This window comes from Triturus cristatus, chromosome 4_1 (genome assembly GCF_964204655.1).
Source record: "Triturus cristatus chromosome 4_1, aTriCri1.1, whole genome shotgun sequence".
NCBI lineage: Eukaryota > Metazoa > Chordata > Amphibia > Caudata > Salamandridae > Triturus > Triturus cristatus.
Window position 1 is genome coordinate 55,575,622 of NC_140585.1, and position 17,693 is coordinate 55,593,314.

The following is a 17,693-nucleotide window of genomic DNA, read 5'->3' on the forward strand; positions in this document are numbered from 1 at the left end:
GTTCTGGACTCTAAGAGCTGGAATTCTTTACTGCTCAAGATTCAATCTTTACCTAACCATCAAGCTTTCAGAAACCTATTCAGAACTAAACTTTTCAACAGCTCTCTCTCCGATCCATAATTCTGCCATCATGCACTGATTCTGTCCTTTCAGCAGTTAGGAGTTGGTTGGGTGATTCTTTGTAAATAAGACACGTCTTAAATATATTCATATACAATTAATCTCACCGTGAATCATTTACATAGTCAGTGGTGAGCCAGCAAATTTCCCAAGAGTCCACCTTGATATTGGACACCGCTGAGGAAGTGCCACTATGGTGGGTGCTTTTACATATGCATGTGATGATCGAAATGAGCATCATTTTTTCCCACGTCAGGGCTTCGGAGGTAAATGTTGTGCACTGCAGGTATTAACTCTCAGAGTTACAGGTCACACTTTCCTACTTTGACTTCTTGTGCCTTTGGACGCTGTTCTCTAGCAGCTGTCATTGAACCATTTCTTGCACAAAATGGCCAAACACCAAAACCAGCTACAAATATTCTCCAGTCTGTGCTTGTTAAACTTATTTAAGTGTGTTGTTTTTATCACTAATCCCTGTAGTTAGCTGAAAATCCTTTCTGCAACTACTTCCAAATCCACTGCAATGGTATGGTTTCTCCCCTGTATGTGTTTGCTGATGTCTTCATAGAATTGATAATCGACTAAAGCACTTCACACACTCACTGCACTTGAATGGCTTTTCTCCAGTGTGTATTCTCTGATGATTCCTTAATTTTGAAGATTCGTTATAACTACTTCCACATTCGCTACAATGGAATGGTTTCTCCCCTGTGTGTGATCGCTGATGTATTTTGAGTTGTGATAAACGACTGAAGCTCTTCACACATTCACTGCAATGGTACGGTTTTTCCCCCGTGTGTGTTCGCTGGTGGCACCGGAGGGTTGATAAACGACTGAAGTTCTTCACACATTCACTGCAATGGTAAGGTTTATCCACTGTGTGTGTTCGCTGATGTCCTCGTAGGTGTGATAACTGACTGAATCTCTTCACACATTCACTGCACTGGAATGGCTTTTCTCCTGTGTGTGTTCGGTGATGAATCCTGAGAGTTGATGACTGACTAAAAGTACTTCCACATTCATTGCAATGGTATGGCTTTTCCCCAGTGTGTGTTCGCTGATGTCCTTGTAGGTGTGATAACTGACTGAAGCTCTTCACACATTCACTGCACTGGAATGGCTTTTCTCCTGTGTGTGTTCGGTGATGTATCCTGAGAGTTGAGGAATGACTAAAAGTACTTCCACATTCACTGCAATGGTAAGGTTTTTCCCCAGTGTGTGTTCGCTGATGTCTTCGCAGGATTGATAATTGACTGAAGCTCTTCACACATTCAATGCACTGGAATGGCTTTTCTCCAGTGTGTATTCGCTGATGATTCCTTAATTTTGAAGATTCCTTAAAACTACTTCCACATTCGCTACAATGGAATGGTTTCTCCCCTGTGTGTGATCGCTGATGTATTTTGAGGTGTGATAACTGACTAAAGTCCTTCACACATTCACTGCAATGGTAAGGTTTATCCACTGTGTGTGTTCGCTGATGTCTTCGCAGGATTGATAATTGACTGAAGCTCTTCACACATTCACTGCACTGGAATGGTTTCTCCCCTGTGTGTGATCGCTGATGTATTTTGAGGTGTGATAACTGACTAAAGTTCTTCACACATTCATTGCATTTGCACGTTTCTTCTCCTGTGTGTGTTTGCTGATGGCTCTTTAGTAGTGATGACAAACTAAAGCTCTTGCTGCATGTGTTTGATTCTTCTTTCTTGGTTAGTGTCTCTGGGTCGGGTTTATAATTGTCTGCTTCCCATGACTGTGTTTCCTGAAGAGCTAACATGGTTGATAAAGCACTTGTGTTATTCTCACATTCTCTGTATGTGTGTGGTATGTTGGATGCTTGATTTCAGATTTCACAACGAAATACAAGACTCACCAACAACATATATTATAATTGTGGCAAGTAAAGCTTCTTTGTAGGTGGTTATGTCTTTAGATTGTATAATGGTTTTGCATGTTTATGGGTAAAGATTAGTCTTCCTTCAGGTCGATGCAAATTGGGACAGTCTGTTGTAGATCAACGACTCTCTCTTTCCTTTATTCTTCAGATGTCTGGCTCCACTCCATTGTGCTTTTCTCTTGCTCCTGTGGTTTAGCCAGAAATAGTTTACAATACAACTAGCGCACTGAATGGTGGTCTGCCATCATTACAGGAAACAGAGCAATGATGTATCCACCTCACACCGATCCAATGATCAAAGCTTTGAGACTTATTTATACAGGCAGTAGTTAGTTATTGTTGTTGTGTTATATTTCTAGAGGTCATTTCTTCGTCTTGTGGTGTGGAGGTGCACAGCTCAGGTTCTTACATCCACTGAATTGCTCTTGACTGCTTCTTCCAGGATCTATCAGTTTATGTTCAGGTTCCTCAGTCTCTGACTGTGCAGCTCTTTACCTGAATATTGGAGCTCATTTTTTCTGACGGCTTTTTGGAGATTTACACGATTATTGTCATTATTCATAATCATTTGTGCATTCAAGGCTGGTTTCCTGTTGGATGTAAAGAGATTTATCACTAAATGGAAATGTAAGAGAATGTAAATACACAATATTTAAATATTTGTAAAAGACATCTCTTCTTTACCATTTTTTAAAGTAACCAAGAGACATTTCACCATACACAGATATTTAACTAAATGTTCTATTGAACATGCCACATCGTAATTCAGAAAAGGAGGTGATTTACCAGTGTTTACAGAGTAACTTAGTAAAGAAAGGGCACTCACGGAGCACCCATTCGCTAGAGGTATAGCTTTAGGAAGACGCACATGGTCAAGATTTCATTTAACAGGGCTCGAAAAATCTGAAAAATGGTACTAGTCCTGCAGGTCTAGTACCTTAAAAAATCTCATCGACCTAACAGTAACCTACTTGACCTCCGTCTCTGAAAGCGTAGCAAAAGTGACAAGATAACAAGATTTAAAGGCATCTTTATTGCTCATTTACTTTGTGAGCAATAAAAAGGCCTTTAAATCTTGTTATGTTGTCACATTTGCTCCGTTTTCAAAGACGGAGGACAAAAGTTAGTAGGTTTTCCTACTCGCCAGAAAGGGCGAATGGGACATAAAAGTAGCTCGAACACATAAAATTTACCTCGCAAATGCGAGCGGTCGAGTGGATTTGTCGAGCCCTGTTTAAACAAGAAGACATTGTGGAAAAAGAGATGAATCAGGATATGCTGCTTCAGTTTTACGAAGTGTATAATAACGGGAACTCTTCAGGAAGTGTATGACAAAGGAAACTCTTCACGATGTAATAAAGGTAACACTTCAGGAAGTATATAACAAATGTAGCTCCATTCACACTGTTCTTGACAATACTTTCCTGTTCACACAGGATCAGCTGAAGTTCCAACTCCTATCTTTACTTTTCTGTTTGTTAAGTTATCTTTGCACTTACCTGGGGTTGGTACAATCATTTGTGGGAAGATTGCAGCATTTATAATAGAGATTTAATCACTGCCAGTGATATACCTTCGATATCCCTACTGCCAAGAAGTGTGTGCTTTTTGTCTTTTTCTACCTTACCATGGTATCTGACTTAATGTCTTACGTTTGCTTTAACTCGTCTAAGAAGCGGTCAGACGGACGCGCGCTGCTCCCGGAAGATATACATCTATTTTGTCATCACTGAATATTTAGTCAAGGCTCCCAACATGTGACTCCAACCAGCTGCTGGATGTCAATTGAGCCCATAGATGAGACTCCAACTGGCTGGTGGAGATCCTCTGAGCAACAGTGCCATTGCAGTTAGGAAGAACTCTCCTGATTGTGGTACTACTACTGAACTTGAACACTAGTGAAGTTTAACCTTGGAATTGATTCACGCCTCAAAATTCCTGATCTCATTCATTGAAGAGTCTGCTTTGTGGCTGTCCACTCCTCCGTTCACAGTCCTGAGGAAGACCTGCTCTGATGCATACCAGTGTGAGCTGCTTCCAGGGTCGAAACGTCGACATCTAACATATGTCCACACAGTTCTCTTGATCACGATTTGATTCATCAATGGGTGTCACATTCCATGTGTAAAATCATATAGGACAATACTTGAAAGATTTTTTTTCTTCCTTTTTTCATGTCACCAATGTATTTGTCATGTATATAGTGTACTGTTCATTTCACTATTCACTATATGTCACTCTCTCATGACAGTCACTCATTGTCTTCCTGCAATTTAATTTGTATTTGTGACAGCCAGCGGTATTCAATACCCTTTACAATATATGATTAAATCTATTTCTCGTGTTGGTGTGTTCATTTCTTTGTATGTGCTTTAAATACTCTTTGGTTCGGTAAAGTAAATATATTACTCTAAGCAATTGTATAAACCCGATAGATCCATTTGTTCTATTTAATTCCGTTTGCTGCGAGCATGATACTCTGTGGGTGGTTGGGGCGTTGGCAGAGTGGGACAAGATGTCTGTTGCTTGAGGGTGAATGCAGCATTTAAACCTTTGGGCATTTCTTAAATTCAGCTTTACCTTATTCCGTGTTCATCACTTTCCATACTCCTGTCACGTGGGTGCTAGAGTCATTGTCGACATCTTTTAGTTAGCATGAGCCCGGTAGCCATGATGCTGCTTTTGCGCACAACACTACATGCCTTTATTTTTACGAAACTCTGTTCATGCCTTTCACATGAGAACTCTCTGCTGTGCTTGTTCTCTGTCTGTTCCTGGAGTTTAGTCTGAACATTGTGAGCAAGGTCGATAAACACAGACTCTTGTTATTCTGTTCTGGCCAGGCCCTAGCATCTTAGACAAAACATACCAAGGCATCTGTTCTTGCTGGAAGCTTGTACTTTGATATTATGGGGATACACGTTTGGGTGACACACACTTGGAAAGGGACCTTTCCAGGGAGAAGAGCAACATGCACCTGTGATGTAGAAATGCGATCTATGGCATGAGGTATGGGGTCTGCTGACAAAGCCCAGAAATCTTCTATTATATAATAATACTTCTGCTTACAAAGGGGAGGGTGGTTAGGCCTTATAGTCCTTTATCCACAGTCTTTATAACATGACATCTCCCCTTATGATACATTGCCTTGCTGCAATGCTAACTGTATTGATATTATACATGTTGCTGCTGGTTGTGGCACGTATACTGCATTTTTGAGCACGTTAGTCTGATCTTATTGTGGACAAGTACGAGAATGTGAGAGAAAAGGTGTGTCTTGTTACCGTGATTCCGGAGAGATACAGGAGTGTTGTGTTCTTGGTTGTCTTATCATTGGTTCCTCCGTTTGTGAGTAGGAGAGCGAGTGAGACACTATAGCTAGTCAGACCTGGGCTCGTGGGCACTAAGGTGGTAGGAAGGCTTAGCCCCTATACACCGAGGTCCCATAATCCTGCGCATGGTTCTGTGTATGTGCAGAAACCCTGCAACACTCCCTTATGTCTGTGTGCTCGCTCAGCAAGGTTCACTGACAACTAAATCAGGGGAGTGACTTGATGCACACGGCAGACATCAGCCATGGTTGACAGTACAAGGATCACAAGCATCAACAAAGAAGCTTGCCCGGGACATACAAATGGAGGAAGTGCACAGGTAGCTCCTTATGAGGTACAAATAGAGGAGGTGAACACGTAGCACACATTCCTTTTTGTGTCTGTTTCAGGCCTTCACTGGGCTGGGTATTGGTGTACACCGTCTTTTATTTCCGCAGCTGATAAGGGCACTTAGTGCATGGGTGCTACCACTTTGACCCTTTACAAGCGGGGGTGGGGTGAAGAGCCTTAGAAAGCAAAACACCTGGAGGTTGCCTGCCTTGGGGAGGAGATGAGGGTCCAGGTGTCAGAAGATATCACAGAGGCAGAGAAGCAAAATCGTCAGTCTGTTTGCAGAAAAGTAAAGGATTTTGAATCTTTATAAGGTTAGGAGGCATAGAATTACATAGGGTCGGAGCTAGGACATGGAAGGAGTAACCTCCTGTTCTGGCTCTGCTGTGGCGAGGGATGTGGATGCACTGACAGAGAATAGTATTCTGAGGGCATTGAAAATTTCTAGTTGAATGACACTCTACTGACGCAATGCCAAGACCCCTGGAAATCAGAGACAGGATGGTACATATGGATAGAAGGTAAGAAGAAACTCAGTGTAGTCAGGTAGCTGTCAGTGTATTCCTTGTGTTTTAGGGGGAAAGGGACAATGCCCGTAGGGGGGGGGGGGGGGGAGAAACAGCAAAATGCAAGAGTATAACCTATAATAATGATATCCAGTGGGGCACCTCCACCATGATGAACTAATACTGGTAATGCAGCGCCCACGCCTACAGCCAGCTCGTCCCAGACTGGAGAGGGGTCTGCTCACTGGTCACACTCTACACGGCAACATTGGTCATACCCGGAGTAATATTTCTGCACTGCATCACCATCCCATCAGCAAAGGCACCCCGCTTCTACACCAAGTACGCAGAAGATGGTCAGCTGGGTACTTTGGTTTGGACAGATTCAAGACATTTCTGAAGAGTTCTGGCTCTTCACTGATGCGCAAATATGTGTAGGAGGTTCACAACCCGCTTCTTCATCGTGCAAACCAAGGCCTACACTCGGTGGCTGCAGATCACCAGGTGGGAACTGCTGAAAATGATGAACACCACTGAAGATGGCCTCAACAGAATGAAAAAATGCACACCATCTTACTCCCGGTGATGCAGCACCGGTATGTGTTGGACTTAATGAACACAATGGAAGGGTGTGTATGCGCCAAGATAGGTACAACCTGCTGTACCTTCATCCCCATGAAAAACCTATACAAAGGCTCACTGTCAACCTACAGCAGGTCATGATTAAAGAAGGTGGTGCCCCAAACATAGATTTGTACACAGGTTTGTTTATGGATCGCAGACTTATGCAAAGCCTTGTTACCAGTGGTTGTAATCTTGCTCTTGCTGTGCTGCAACCTACAACTAATATGTGCCTGTGTGAAGAAGGCTACCCAGAAAGTAGGGGGGAATACGCCTGATTAGGACAGCCAATGCCAGGGGAAACGCTCATACCACAAGCCAGAAAGAGGAACCGTCCATGCTCAAGACACTCAAATAGATGGGGGAATGTTAGCTTCGGATTAATTTATAGAAAGATCCCGCCCTTAGGAGTCCAGCACACCACAGAACAACTGTTGCCTGCGCTACCTAAATTCACCATAAAACACTTGTTACGGTTTCAGAGTGACACTTTATCCGATCAACGTAACACAGCCCCCTCTGTTCACCGCTAGCACTTCATGTGATGGAGACACCAGGGGCCAGATGTACTACCATGAAAATTTGTGACTCGCGAATTGCGCTCGATTGGAAGTTGCAATTTGAGAGTCGGTAAACGCCATGTACAAAAGTGTCCGAGACACTGTTAGCGATTCCCAATGGGGTCACAAATTTCATGCCCCATGAATATTCATGAGGCACTTGCAAATTGCAACCCCATTGGGAATGGCTGGCCCTCCCAAGGATGGTGGCCTGCTGGGTTCAGCAGACCTCCATGTCTGGGACTGATTGAAAATAAAGCAGCTTTTTTTTTTTTAAAGCAGTCTGTTTTTGTTTCATTTTTTTAAGGGCAGGTGGTGGTCCCTGGGATCCCTAAAAATATGTACCTGTGCAGTTGCAAACGGGACCTCTTCCCTTCATTTTTTAAAGGCAGGTTGTGGACCCTGGGACCCCTAAAAAATATTTCCCCCTGCATTTGCAACGGGGACCCTTTCCCGTTTGTGAATGGGTTACCACCCTTTTGAAGAGGGTGGTAAATTACAAGTGTTTTGCAACCGCAATTGTGGTCACAAAACATTCTTACATAGCATAGCGAGTCGCTATTAGGAAGGGACCCCCTTGGAACGGCCCTTCCTAATAAAGAGTCTCAAATCCTATTTAGTGAGTCGCAAAAAATTGTGACTCGCTACATAGGGTATGTACATGGCCCTATTGTATTTTGCATGCGCAAGGCCCTATTGTATTTTGCATGCGCAAAGGGGTCGCAAATCCGTTTGCGCATGCAAAATAGGGTCGCCCACCTGGCCCGAGATATGGAACAAGTCTCAACACACCTGGGAGATTGCAGCAGTAAATCTCATATGGCCCCAGGATGTAATACCTAAAGAAACAAGTCAGATGCACACACTCATAAACACAAATAAATGCACAGCACAGAGCCTGCATTCCGGCTAAGGACGATTCCAGAGCAGCCAGTCAGTTGCACTCATCAAATAAAGCCCAAATAATGCCTAGCAGTAAGCGAGATAATACACACAACACACCCAGCCACCTGGACCACCTCAGAATGTGACTTTCAGTAGGTATTTATGGACCCTTCTATCAGAGGGAATCAAACATGTAAAGACACAATTTATGATCCACTGTACCAGTATTTCCTGCCCAAAGGGGGAAAAGCTTCACTTTATTGCACCGGGCGTACACAATAAAGCATGCCATGTACCTAATGCAAAGGGAATTTCAGCACGCAGCTGTAGGAGATGTGGCTGATGTTCCTGGCCATTATTGTTTAATTAAATGTAAACTGTTCCCGATTGCCAAGCCTCGCTGTTCTCCTTTTTGATAATCAGAACCTGCTTCAACATAGCAATAGTCACAACATTCCACATTATCTGCAGTTACGGAACATCTATATTTCCTTTCTGATGACATGGGTTTACAAGATTTCTTGTTGGGTCCTAGGTCACCACATTCTAAAAGATTCATATACACCACTTACAATGAACTGTGGAAACCGTTGAACGCTTAAGATAAATTGACAGGATTAATTTGGAAAATGCATTGGCTGTTGTGGACAATGCCTTGACAACATGGTCAAATCACATATATTCTTTAAATAATATTGTATCTTATGCATTCTATGTTACACTTAATGACACGTCTCTCTTACAGCATGGACAAAGTCAACTGAGAACGATTCTGCCATTGAGTGGAAATAGCAGGTTTTAAAATCAAACCGTGGGCCTTAGAAATGTCTAAACACAACAGAATTGTTTTTGATTTAAAATTTAACACACACACAAAGACTGATGCAAAAACAGATGGAGGCTAACCATTCTACACAGGCTGGCTTTGTGATACATCTTAGTCAGGTATGGCAGTTTAGGCTATCCCAAGGTATCTGGCAAAGGGCACTCCCACTATGCCAGCAATCGTATAGATAGTGTTAGGTAGGAGTAGAATAATATAATCATATAACCACACAGTAATGTTATAATGGTGAACTTGTTGCACTGATTCCGTTGGTAAAGCAGAACTGTTTGTTAGGGCGACAGAATGTCAGAGTGTAGGGACTGAGTCTCTCTACAACGTCAGTACTTGTCGGCTCAATCCTGGCAGCTCACAGTGCCTCACTTGAACGCCTAATCTTTCCAGAGTAACAGGTGATTTCAGCAACCTCAAACATGACCCGCTCTCCCCAAGGGCACTGTGGAAACGGATCCCCCCTTGTGTTACTTACTTACTCACTCATGCATGCCCATTCTAAACACAAGAAAGACACAAAGAATGTTTACAATACATTTATTGAAACTATCATATTCTATTATGAAGCAAATGTGCTGCGATCATTAGGCAGATGCAACTAAAAGTTATTAGAATTACTAACTGATTGCATAGGACCAACATCCCAACCACGGCAAATTATATGTGTGTCTAGTTCTACCTTTACTATGTGAGCACAGGGATACATTTGCGATCTCTGGGATTGGCCTAATACCCCATACCTAGTGTAAGTAGTAAGATGGTCGGCATCACGAGTGTAAACTTAGTTTATGCAGGGCTGCATGTCGGGCACTGCTGTCATTCCAGAACAGTCCTCTCTGCCGGAATTCTCCTCTCTGCCCCCAAGGGGACGGAACACCATTTATATCATAAACTATTGTGCTGGAGTTGCAGTTGTGCGACCGTGTTATCTCTAAATGTAAGGAGCTGTTGCTGGACGAGCAAAGAAAACAGTACACTATGCTATTATGTATTCCAAGCACCTTGTGTGAAATGTGTAGATGAAATCCCAAGAATAGTCCTTGAATAACAAAAGCGTACAGCGTATTCTCAAAATAATATCACAACACAAATGTGTTATATGTGGCTATGCAGAGCCTAAAACGCAAAACTAAGGGAGAACCAAAGTGGACCCAAAAAGGAAAGCATTACATCTTTGTCTTTTACACCATTCTTGTAATGCTGGTTACACTGCTTTGTTTGTTTTGCCTGATAATTGCAGCACACTCTTTTTACACAAGAATACGATTGTTTCAATAAATGTTTGAAAAGCCAATTTGTATCTTTCTTGTGTTCACCTTGGGCATGCAAAAGTAAACAACAAAAGGGTAGGTCTGTTTCCATGTTTCCCTTGGAAAGTAATAAAGTGGTCATGTTCGTGGTTGCTGATACCATCTGGTACCTTAGAGAGTTTAGGGGGTTCAGATCGGGCACTGTGAGCTAGTTAGGAACCAGGCCAACAATTCCTGATGATACTCGTGAACCAAGTTCCCATATTTTGACGTTTATGTTGTGCAGAATACACAGTCCTACTTAATTTGTAGGAACCGTAGAACATTCAAATCGGTAGGACGCAGACAAAAAGGAATTGGGTTTCAAGTCAGTACAAAAGGAAAAGAACATCCTTTCAAGCTCAAAGGGATAACTTGCAACAGGGGTCCCACTGAGGGTGCATTCAGTAAAGAACTGTCAGGTGACAGACGTGTCCCAGCAGCACCCATTATAGTGAGTTGTTAACTTGGGTAATGGGCCCCTGTTGGACTCAATCTAGCAGCAATCACCATTTTGGAAGGGGACACGGATGTTCCTAGGTGCATCCATTCAAATATCATGGGGTCTGTGTTGTTAGTTATCCTCCAAGGGAGGAAGGTCATTACCCTGAAGGATGCAGGTGCAGACAGGACTATAGTTGGAAGGGAGTATCCAGAGCACGAGGAGATTCTCTCTAGTGCCGGATGGCACAGGCTGGCTATCCAGTGGGGATGACATGGAGTGCCCATTGCCCGAGATGAGGTAGAAATTAATGTCACATCTACAACGGCCAATGAAGGTTGAGCGAGAAGCAAGGTGTAATGATGTGATTAACCCTGGTTAAGTACTGTTGTGTCCCCAAACACAATTTAACACCACTAGACACAGTAGCTTAGTCTTCAGTATTTATTCGTGGGAACAACGAGCCAGCGTTCCTCTCACGACAGAAGAGAGGCAACAACTGTCTTTCTTAGAACTCCCCGCATCCCAACACCATGACAACACATGGGGTTCTGTATAGAACCTTAAACAAGCATATCTAGGTACAACATATTACCTCCTTTGGTTAAAAACAACCAAATTAAAAGCATACAATAAAAATAAACGAAGAAACAATAATTAACAAAAGTCAGAATGCCTGAACATGGAAATACAAGAAAAATATCCAGTATAGAACAATTAATGCAGATGAGATAACATAGAAATTTTGAAAAGTTCATCGTAAACTCCAAGGAACTCGTCTAACACGAATAGACCTCCTTGGCACATGACTTGTCATAATGGTTTCAGAAGCATTACCTGAAGGTACATTAGTTGGTCCAGAATGAGAATTACCTGCAGAAACATTAGTTAGTCCAGAAGGCAAAACAACATCACCCCTGGTGCTATTACAATTATGTACAGTAGACTGAACTTTCACAACGTTTCCCGCATGCCACCAATGCCCACCACGTACCATAATGGCACCACTACAAACTTTCTCGACACAGGCAGGTTCACCAAAGGACATACCACCTTTTTTGACAAAATTAGTGTTTCTGACCCGAACCATGTCCCCAGGACGCAAATTGACTGTCTTGGCTGACTTCTTTTGATTATACCTGTCGGACATCTTCTGCGCAACTTTGACTCGAGATTCTAAAGCAACATGATCCAACCAACATGAAACTTTGTCACAAACAGTTCTTAAAAGCCAAGCTGGATAAAGAGCAGAAGTGGGTACTCTACCTTTGAGTGAAACAAAGGGTGCAACTATTGTGAGAGAATGTGGCGTTGTGCGATAACACCACAACATGGATCTGACAGCACCCTCCACATCAAAACAATTATGTTTAGCCCACTTAATGCATCCACCACAACCCTGTTCATCCTTTAAACCAGACCGTTGGTTTGCGGATGTCCAACCGAACTTCTTAGATGTTTCACGCCAGATTCATTCAAAAACACGCTCATTTCCTGATTGACAAACTGCAAACCATTATCAGAAACTAGAGCCTCTGGAAAACCTTCTCTTATAAAGATCTATTTAAGGAAAAGAATAGCATTGCCTGCTGTGGGAGAAGCACAAAACTTGACTTCAGGCCACTTGCTGTGAAAATCCATTAACACAAACGCAAAGCGTAAGTTGTAGGGAAGAAAATTGAACGGACCCACCAAATCAATCCCCACCTTAAGCCATGGCTTTACAGGAAAAGAGATGAGCTGAAGAGGAGATCTGGGAATGTCGTATTTTGGGGTGTCTAATCACTTGTTTCTCTGTGAGTGAGTAGGAGAGCAAGTGACACACTATAGCTAGTCAGTCCTGGGCTTATGGGTACTCATGTGGTAGGATGACTCAGTCCCTACTCACTAAGAACCCATAATCCTACGCATAGCTCTGTTCTTGGGCAGAATCCCTGCAACAGGGCCCTCTCTAAATTGTGTCCTGTCTGACATCCTACCCTGGGAGGCTTGATCAGTATCTTTAGTGGGGCCACACAAGCTGTTCCAGTAACATCAGAGCCTCGAGTGAGCAAATCAGGTTTGCCGAAAGGGAGTAGCCTTGACGAAGTTAGTAGACGTGCTCTGCCCAACATCTCGTAAGCGATTTGTCACGTCGTTTTAGACAGTATTCTAACTTCCGAGAATTTCTCATTTATTAACGTGCCTTCAGGGTTTGACTACAGGCGTCCCTTCAACTCCTCGAAGGACTCATGAGGCCCAGTGAAGGTCTCTGATCATGTATGTAATTAACCTCAATCACCACGGTAACATGACAATGTGCTTGCAATTTATGCTTTTTAAATGTTTATACGTTTGTAATGTCTTGTTAGTCCAATTATCACAGCATTTTCCCACTTAATACGCACTGTTTTGGTGTATTTTCACCACTATATAACCAGTGAATCACCAATGATTTTTAACCCATTGTAGACCAGAAGGTCGAGCAATTTTTCCTTTTTCTCTCTCTTCGTACCTCTGCAAGACTTTTGAGATTTAAAGCAAACCAATTAGGTGCTGTATATACTTTTGTCCTTATTTTTATCACTTTAACTGTGCTGATAGCAACATCAGGAGTGGGAGCATCATTTCTCCTTTGAGGTCCTGAAGAAAAGCCTTGGGGTATGGCCTGAAACTAGTCGACCAACCAGGGAAACAGTTGGTAGTCACGCCTCTAGCATTTCCCGCGTGTCCCCAGATTTCTGTAACTCATTTAGGGGTAGAATTGTTTTTTTGTTTTTGTCACACTATTTTGATATTTTTTACGTTCACTTCCAAAACCCACTCCATCTTCATAACAAGACCACATAGGTGTATAAGTGTACAGGGACACCCTTATTTTTCTATTAAGTGCTCCCGCATATTTGTAGGTAGCAGCATGCCCCTGTCCATAGAGGGCAGGGATGGACCATGATGACGCATGCCACCGAGGGGAGACCTGGGGAAGGGGTGAGGGTTATTTGAAAGAAAACGTTTTTATTTTCTTTACAGTCCTAGCAAGGAGTGCGCTTTCCTTCTGCAATACAAGGGACTCTCTTTTTGGTTATTTGACAAGTTTCGTGGAGGATGAGTCCCTATCTCTCCTACCTCTACTCTCCCCCCTTGTGATTTGACATTAACCTATTTATACAGGAGGACAGTTGAAACCTAGGACCTCCTAGCTATCTCACTAAGGTAAAATTGGTAACAAGCAGGAAAATACACTGATTCCTCCATTTGGTTCATTTACACCGTTTGTTGATTGGGAATAAATCCCAGATCCATAGCTCTAAAGTTGGTTCAATTATTGGTACCACTAAACAGCACATTACACCTATAACTCTTGAAGACTCACATTCAATTCACACTTAAATCACATTTTTAGCTCACAACATATCATTACACTTTTGGAAATTTCCACATAAGGTTCATTACATTTCTTTTCCTGCCCTTCTTCAAGAACTCTCAGTCCCTCCCCTACAAACGTATTTCTTTCACATTTTGATCAATATCTATTAACTACTTTACTCCACCCTTCGTGTTTTTCTCTCTGTGTCACTCTTATTTCTCTATTCTGGCCTCTTCTAGCATTTTCTGCTTGTTCATCTTGTTCTCCCCTTCCTGCTGAAGTGACAAGCAGAGCAGAATGGAATCCTTCACATAGACTCCTATCATAGTACAATCCTCATCAACACACCGTTAATGAGAGATTATAGTAACCCTTTGCAGCATTATCATACAAGTAGCCTTGGGTGCTTTTGTCACTCACACATTTGGAGGTTGTGCTGAAGTCTCACTCAAACCTGCCTAATTCTACCAAACTATGGGGAAGAACTTCACACGTGACTTTGCTCAGACGTCTGCAGTGTGCCGAGAAGTACCTGACTATTCTGCACAGAGCAGTCCCTCTTACATCCAGTGATCCTAAAGATTTCTGTACAGAGAGGAAAGGCCAATAACAGTGACTGACAGTCGCCAACATCTGATAAGACAGACACCCTTTAAAAAGACACACTGTAGACGTGTCTCATAACAACACACACACACACAAACACACACAGCCTGCAAAGACAACGCTACCCTGTTCACATGAACACATATAAAACCTGCAGAGATTAATCAAAAACACAGACACATACTGCTTGGAAGGCCTCCTACCTGGGAGATTCAAGGTCAATGCACATACACACAATCCCTGCAGCAGACACACAAAATCTGCAGCAGATAATGCTATAAGCCAACCTATGCCGCTGGAAACTATTGCAGTGACTGAGGTTTTACCTAGACTGAGATAGGAAAACAGGGGCAAAGGGGCATAGGGCAGCAGGGAAGCCTTGACAGTAAACTGCCTGGGGGACATGCTTCTGACACAGGGGTACAGGTGGGCAAGTCAACAAGCAGCGATAGACGAGCATAGAATGTGCACAGATTTCTCATAGAGCGCTAAGATGCAGTGCAGCGTGCACAGATTCCTCATAGTGCAGTAAGATGTAGTGCACAGATTCCTCACAGTGCAGTAAGATGCAGTGCAGCATGCACATATTTCTCACAGTGCAGTGAAATGCAGTGCAGTGTGCACGGATTTTTCACAGTGCAGTATATGGCAGTGCAGTGCATCGATTCCTTATAGTGCAGTAAGGTGCACTGCAGCGTGTACAGATTCCTCACAATAAAGTAAGATGAAGTGCAGGGACACAGATTTCTCATAGTGCATTAAGATGCAGTGCAGTACACTGATTCCTCACAGTGCTGGAAGATGCAGTGCAGTGGTCCAGACTCTTCAGTGCAGTAAGATGCAGTGCAGTGACACAGATCCCTCATAGTGCAGTAAGATGCACTGCTGTGTGTACAGATTCCTCATAGTTCAGTAAAATGCAAAGCACCGTGCACAGATCTTAATACAAATAATGACCACAAACACCCACAGGGCCAGAAGAAAAGCCTCCGTCCTCTCCCCCTCCTCACCCCTCCCCCCCCCCCCCCCAAACACAGGAGAAGGTGCTGACAATCTCCTACCCGAGCAGAAACCTGTGCAGACATTTCCAGGCTCTCTCCTCCTCCTATGGCTGGGGTGGGGCAGGTGCACGTCTGGGAGGGTTGTGAGGGTCTGAAGATGAAGATAATTGCACAGAAAGACAGGGCGTCCTTTGCCCTCTGCAGCAGGCTGGACACAGACGAAGAGGCCGGAAGTGATGTCAGCATCTGCCACCGCTGACCTGAAACAGGAAACCCTTCTCCCTTTCATACAATGTGCCCAGTGGATTAATCTCAGCATGCGAGGAGCGCCCCCTGCTGGCCACTAACAGAACCTCCATTTCCAGGCTCCAGGAGAGAATACATTTCACACGAACAAACATTTTGTGGCAGGAAAGACCTATGATTTTAGATGCCACAGATATGGATGTTTTTAAGACACACACAGTCCTCGTAAAGGGTCTCACTCTCAGTTGCTGCTGAAGAAAAGTATTTACAGCTTCAATTCACATGAGCATCTTCAAAACACTGATGCAGAGGACTAAGGAGTATTTACAGGAATTTGTCAACTGGAAGCGAGACTTTGTATTTCATTAAGTATACGAGAACATGTGTTAGTGGTGGAATTAAACTGGACAGCTTATTTCTTTTTCATTTTATTTTTTATCGGGTTTTTCAAATGCACAGCAGGGTATACAGCAACGTAATGGAGAAAAATACCATGAAGTTTTATTCACCAGATCAAGATGAAGTCTGGAAGCCAGTCTAGCCAGCCTAACTGAGCCCTTACCAGTACCACCAGGACTCAAAACTTTCACCAAGGGTTTGTGATCTGTCAAGTTTGTCAGACTGTCAGTCACACACACAGGAGCGCACCACTGACCTGTTGTCTTGATCTCAGCGGGGACGATGATTGCAGATAATATCCCCAATTCCCCGGAGTACAACCCCGGCAGGAGAATGGAAACTCGACTACCGGAGACTGGACCCAGGGGGAAAGGAAAACACACGGGACTGGGAGGAGGAGAATCCCTTCGGAGCAGTGGCTGGGAGGTAGGGAGTTCCTGGGAGGCTTGCAACCTGCAGTGATGAGAAAGCGAGAGTCAAGGATGCAGTGATGATCTCTACACGTAGGTATTGAAGCTACACGCTCCCTGGTTAAATACCCACCTGTTACGACACAGGAGGTGTGGATGCCCACTGAGAGAAAATAAGTCCCTTCCTGCTACTCTCCCTGCATTGCCTCTGAATAGTCCGGTAACAACCTTTCTGGTGTGGTGAAGGAGTTTGATCACTGAGTATATCCAATAAGAGAATCCCCCTATGTAAATCACCAGTACTTGATAGCGTCTCACATAGGAATACCAGAAAGCCTTCCCCACTGTTCCTGTAGGAAAAATAAACGATAGGCTAGCACTGCTCGCAATGTCTCGATAGTACTACCAGGAGGAGTGTTACATCACACTCGAATACTTTGGTGTACGAGAACGGGGAAGAGTTCTTGACCCTGGTCCCGCTATAAACAAAAGGTGCCACTACGTGAGCGTACTCGTACTGAGCGCTTAATTTACTAGAAAACCAATGGCACGGAATCAGCACGCATGTGCGAGTCTCGGAGGTACTTGAAAATAAAGCAGGAAACGGACTTTGGAAAGAAATTCCCGGGCGTCTCTCCCGGGTTACCTGGTCTGCTCCGCGGGTTCCTTGGACTTGTCTCGTTGCTTCTCTCGTTGCAGTTGTCTGGGGGAAACGGGTCTATCCTCTGGAAACGCTGAAAAGTCTTCAAGCTGAATTCCGGCGGGGAACACCCTCCGCCATTTGTCTCCACTGAATACAATTGACAAGCACTTTCCGCTTCCAGCGGAAGTGCTTAAGTAGTATCTTCCGGGGTTTGCGCCC

The 17,693-nt window shown here is 43.5% G+C and overlaps 1 protein-coding gene across 1 annotated transcript in view; it reads right to left on the minus strand.

Annotated features, from left to right (window-relative positions):
* The window catches only part of LOC146839474 (uncharacterized), an 84,191-nt gene that overhangs the window by 25,535 nt on the left and 40,963 nt on the right, over positions 1–17,693 (minus strand). Inside the window, 2 exon segments of the mRNA XM_085650808.1 lie at positions 625–1,959; positions 2,516–2,635. Of these exon segments, the coding sequence (XP_085506934.1) occupies positions 625–1,959; positions 2,516–2,635 (1,455 nt within the window).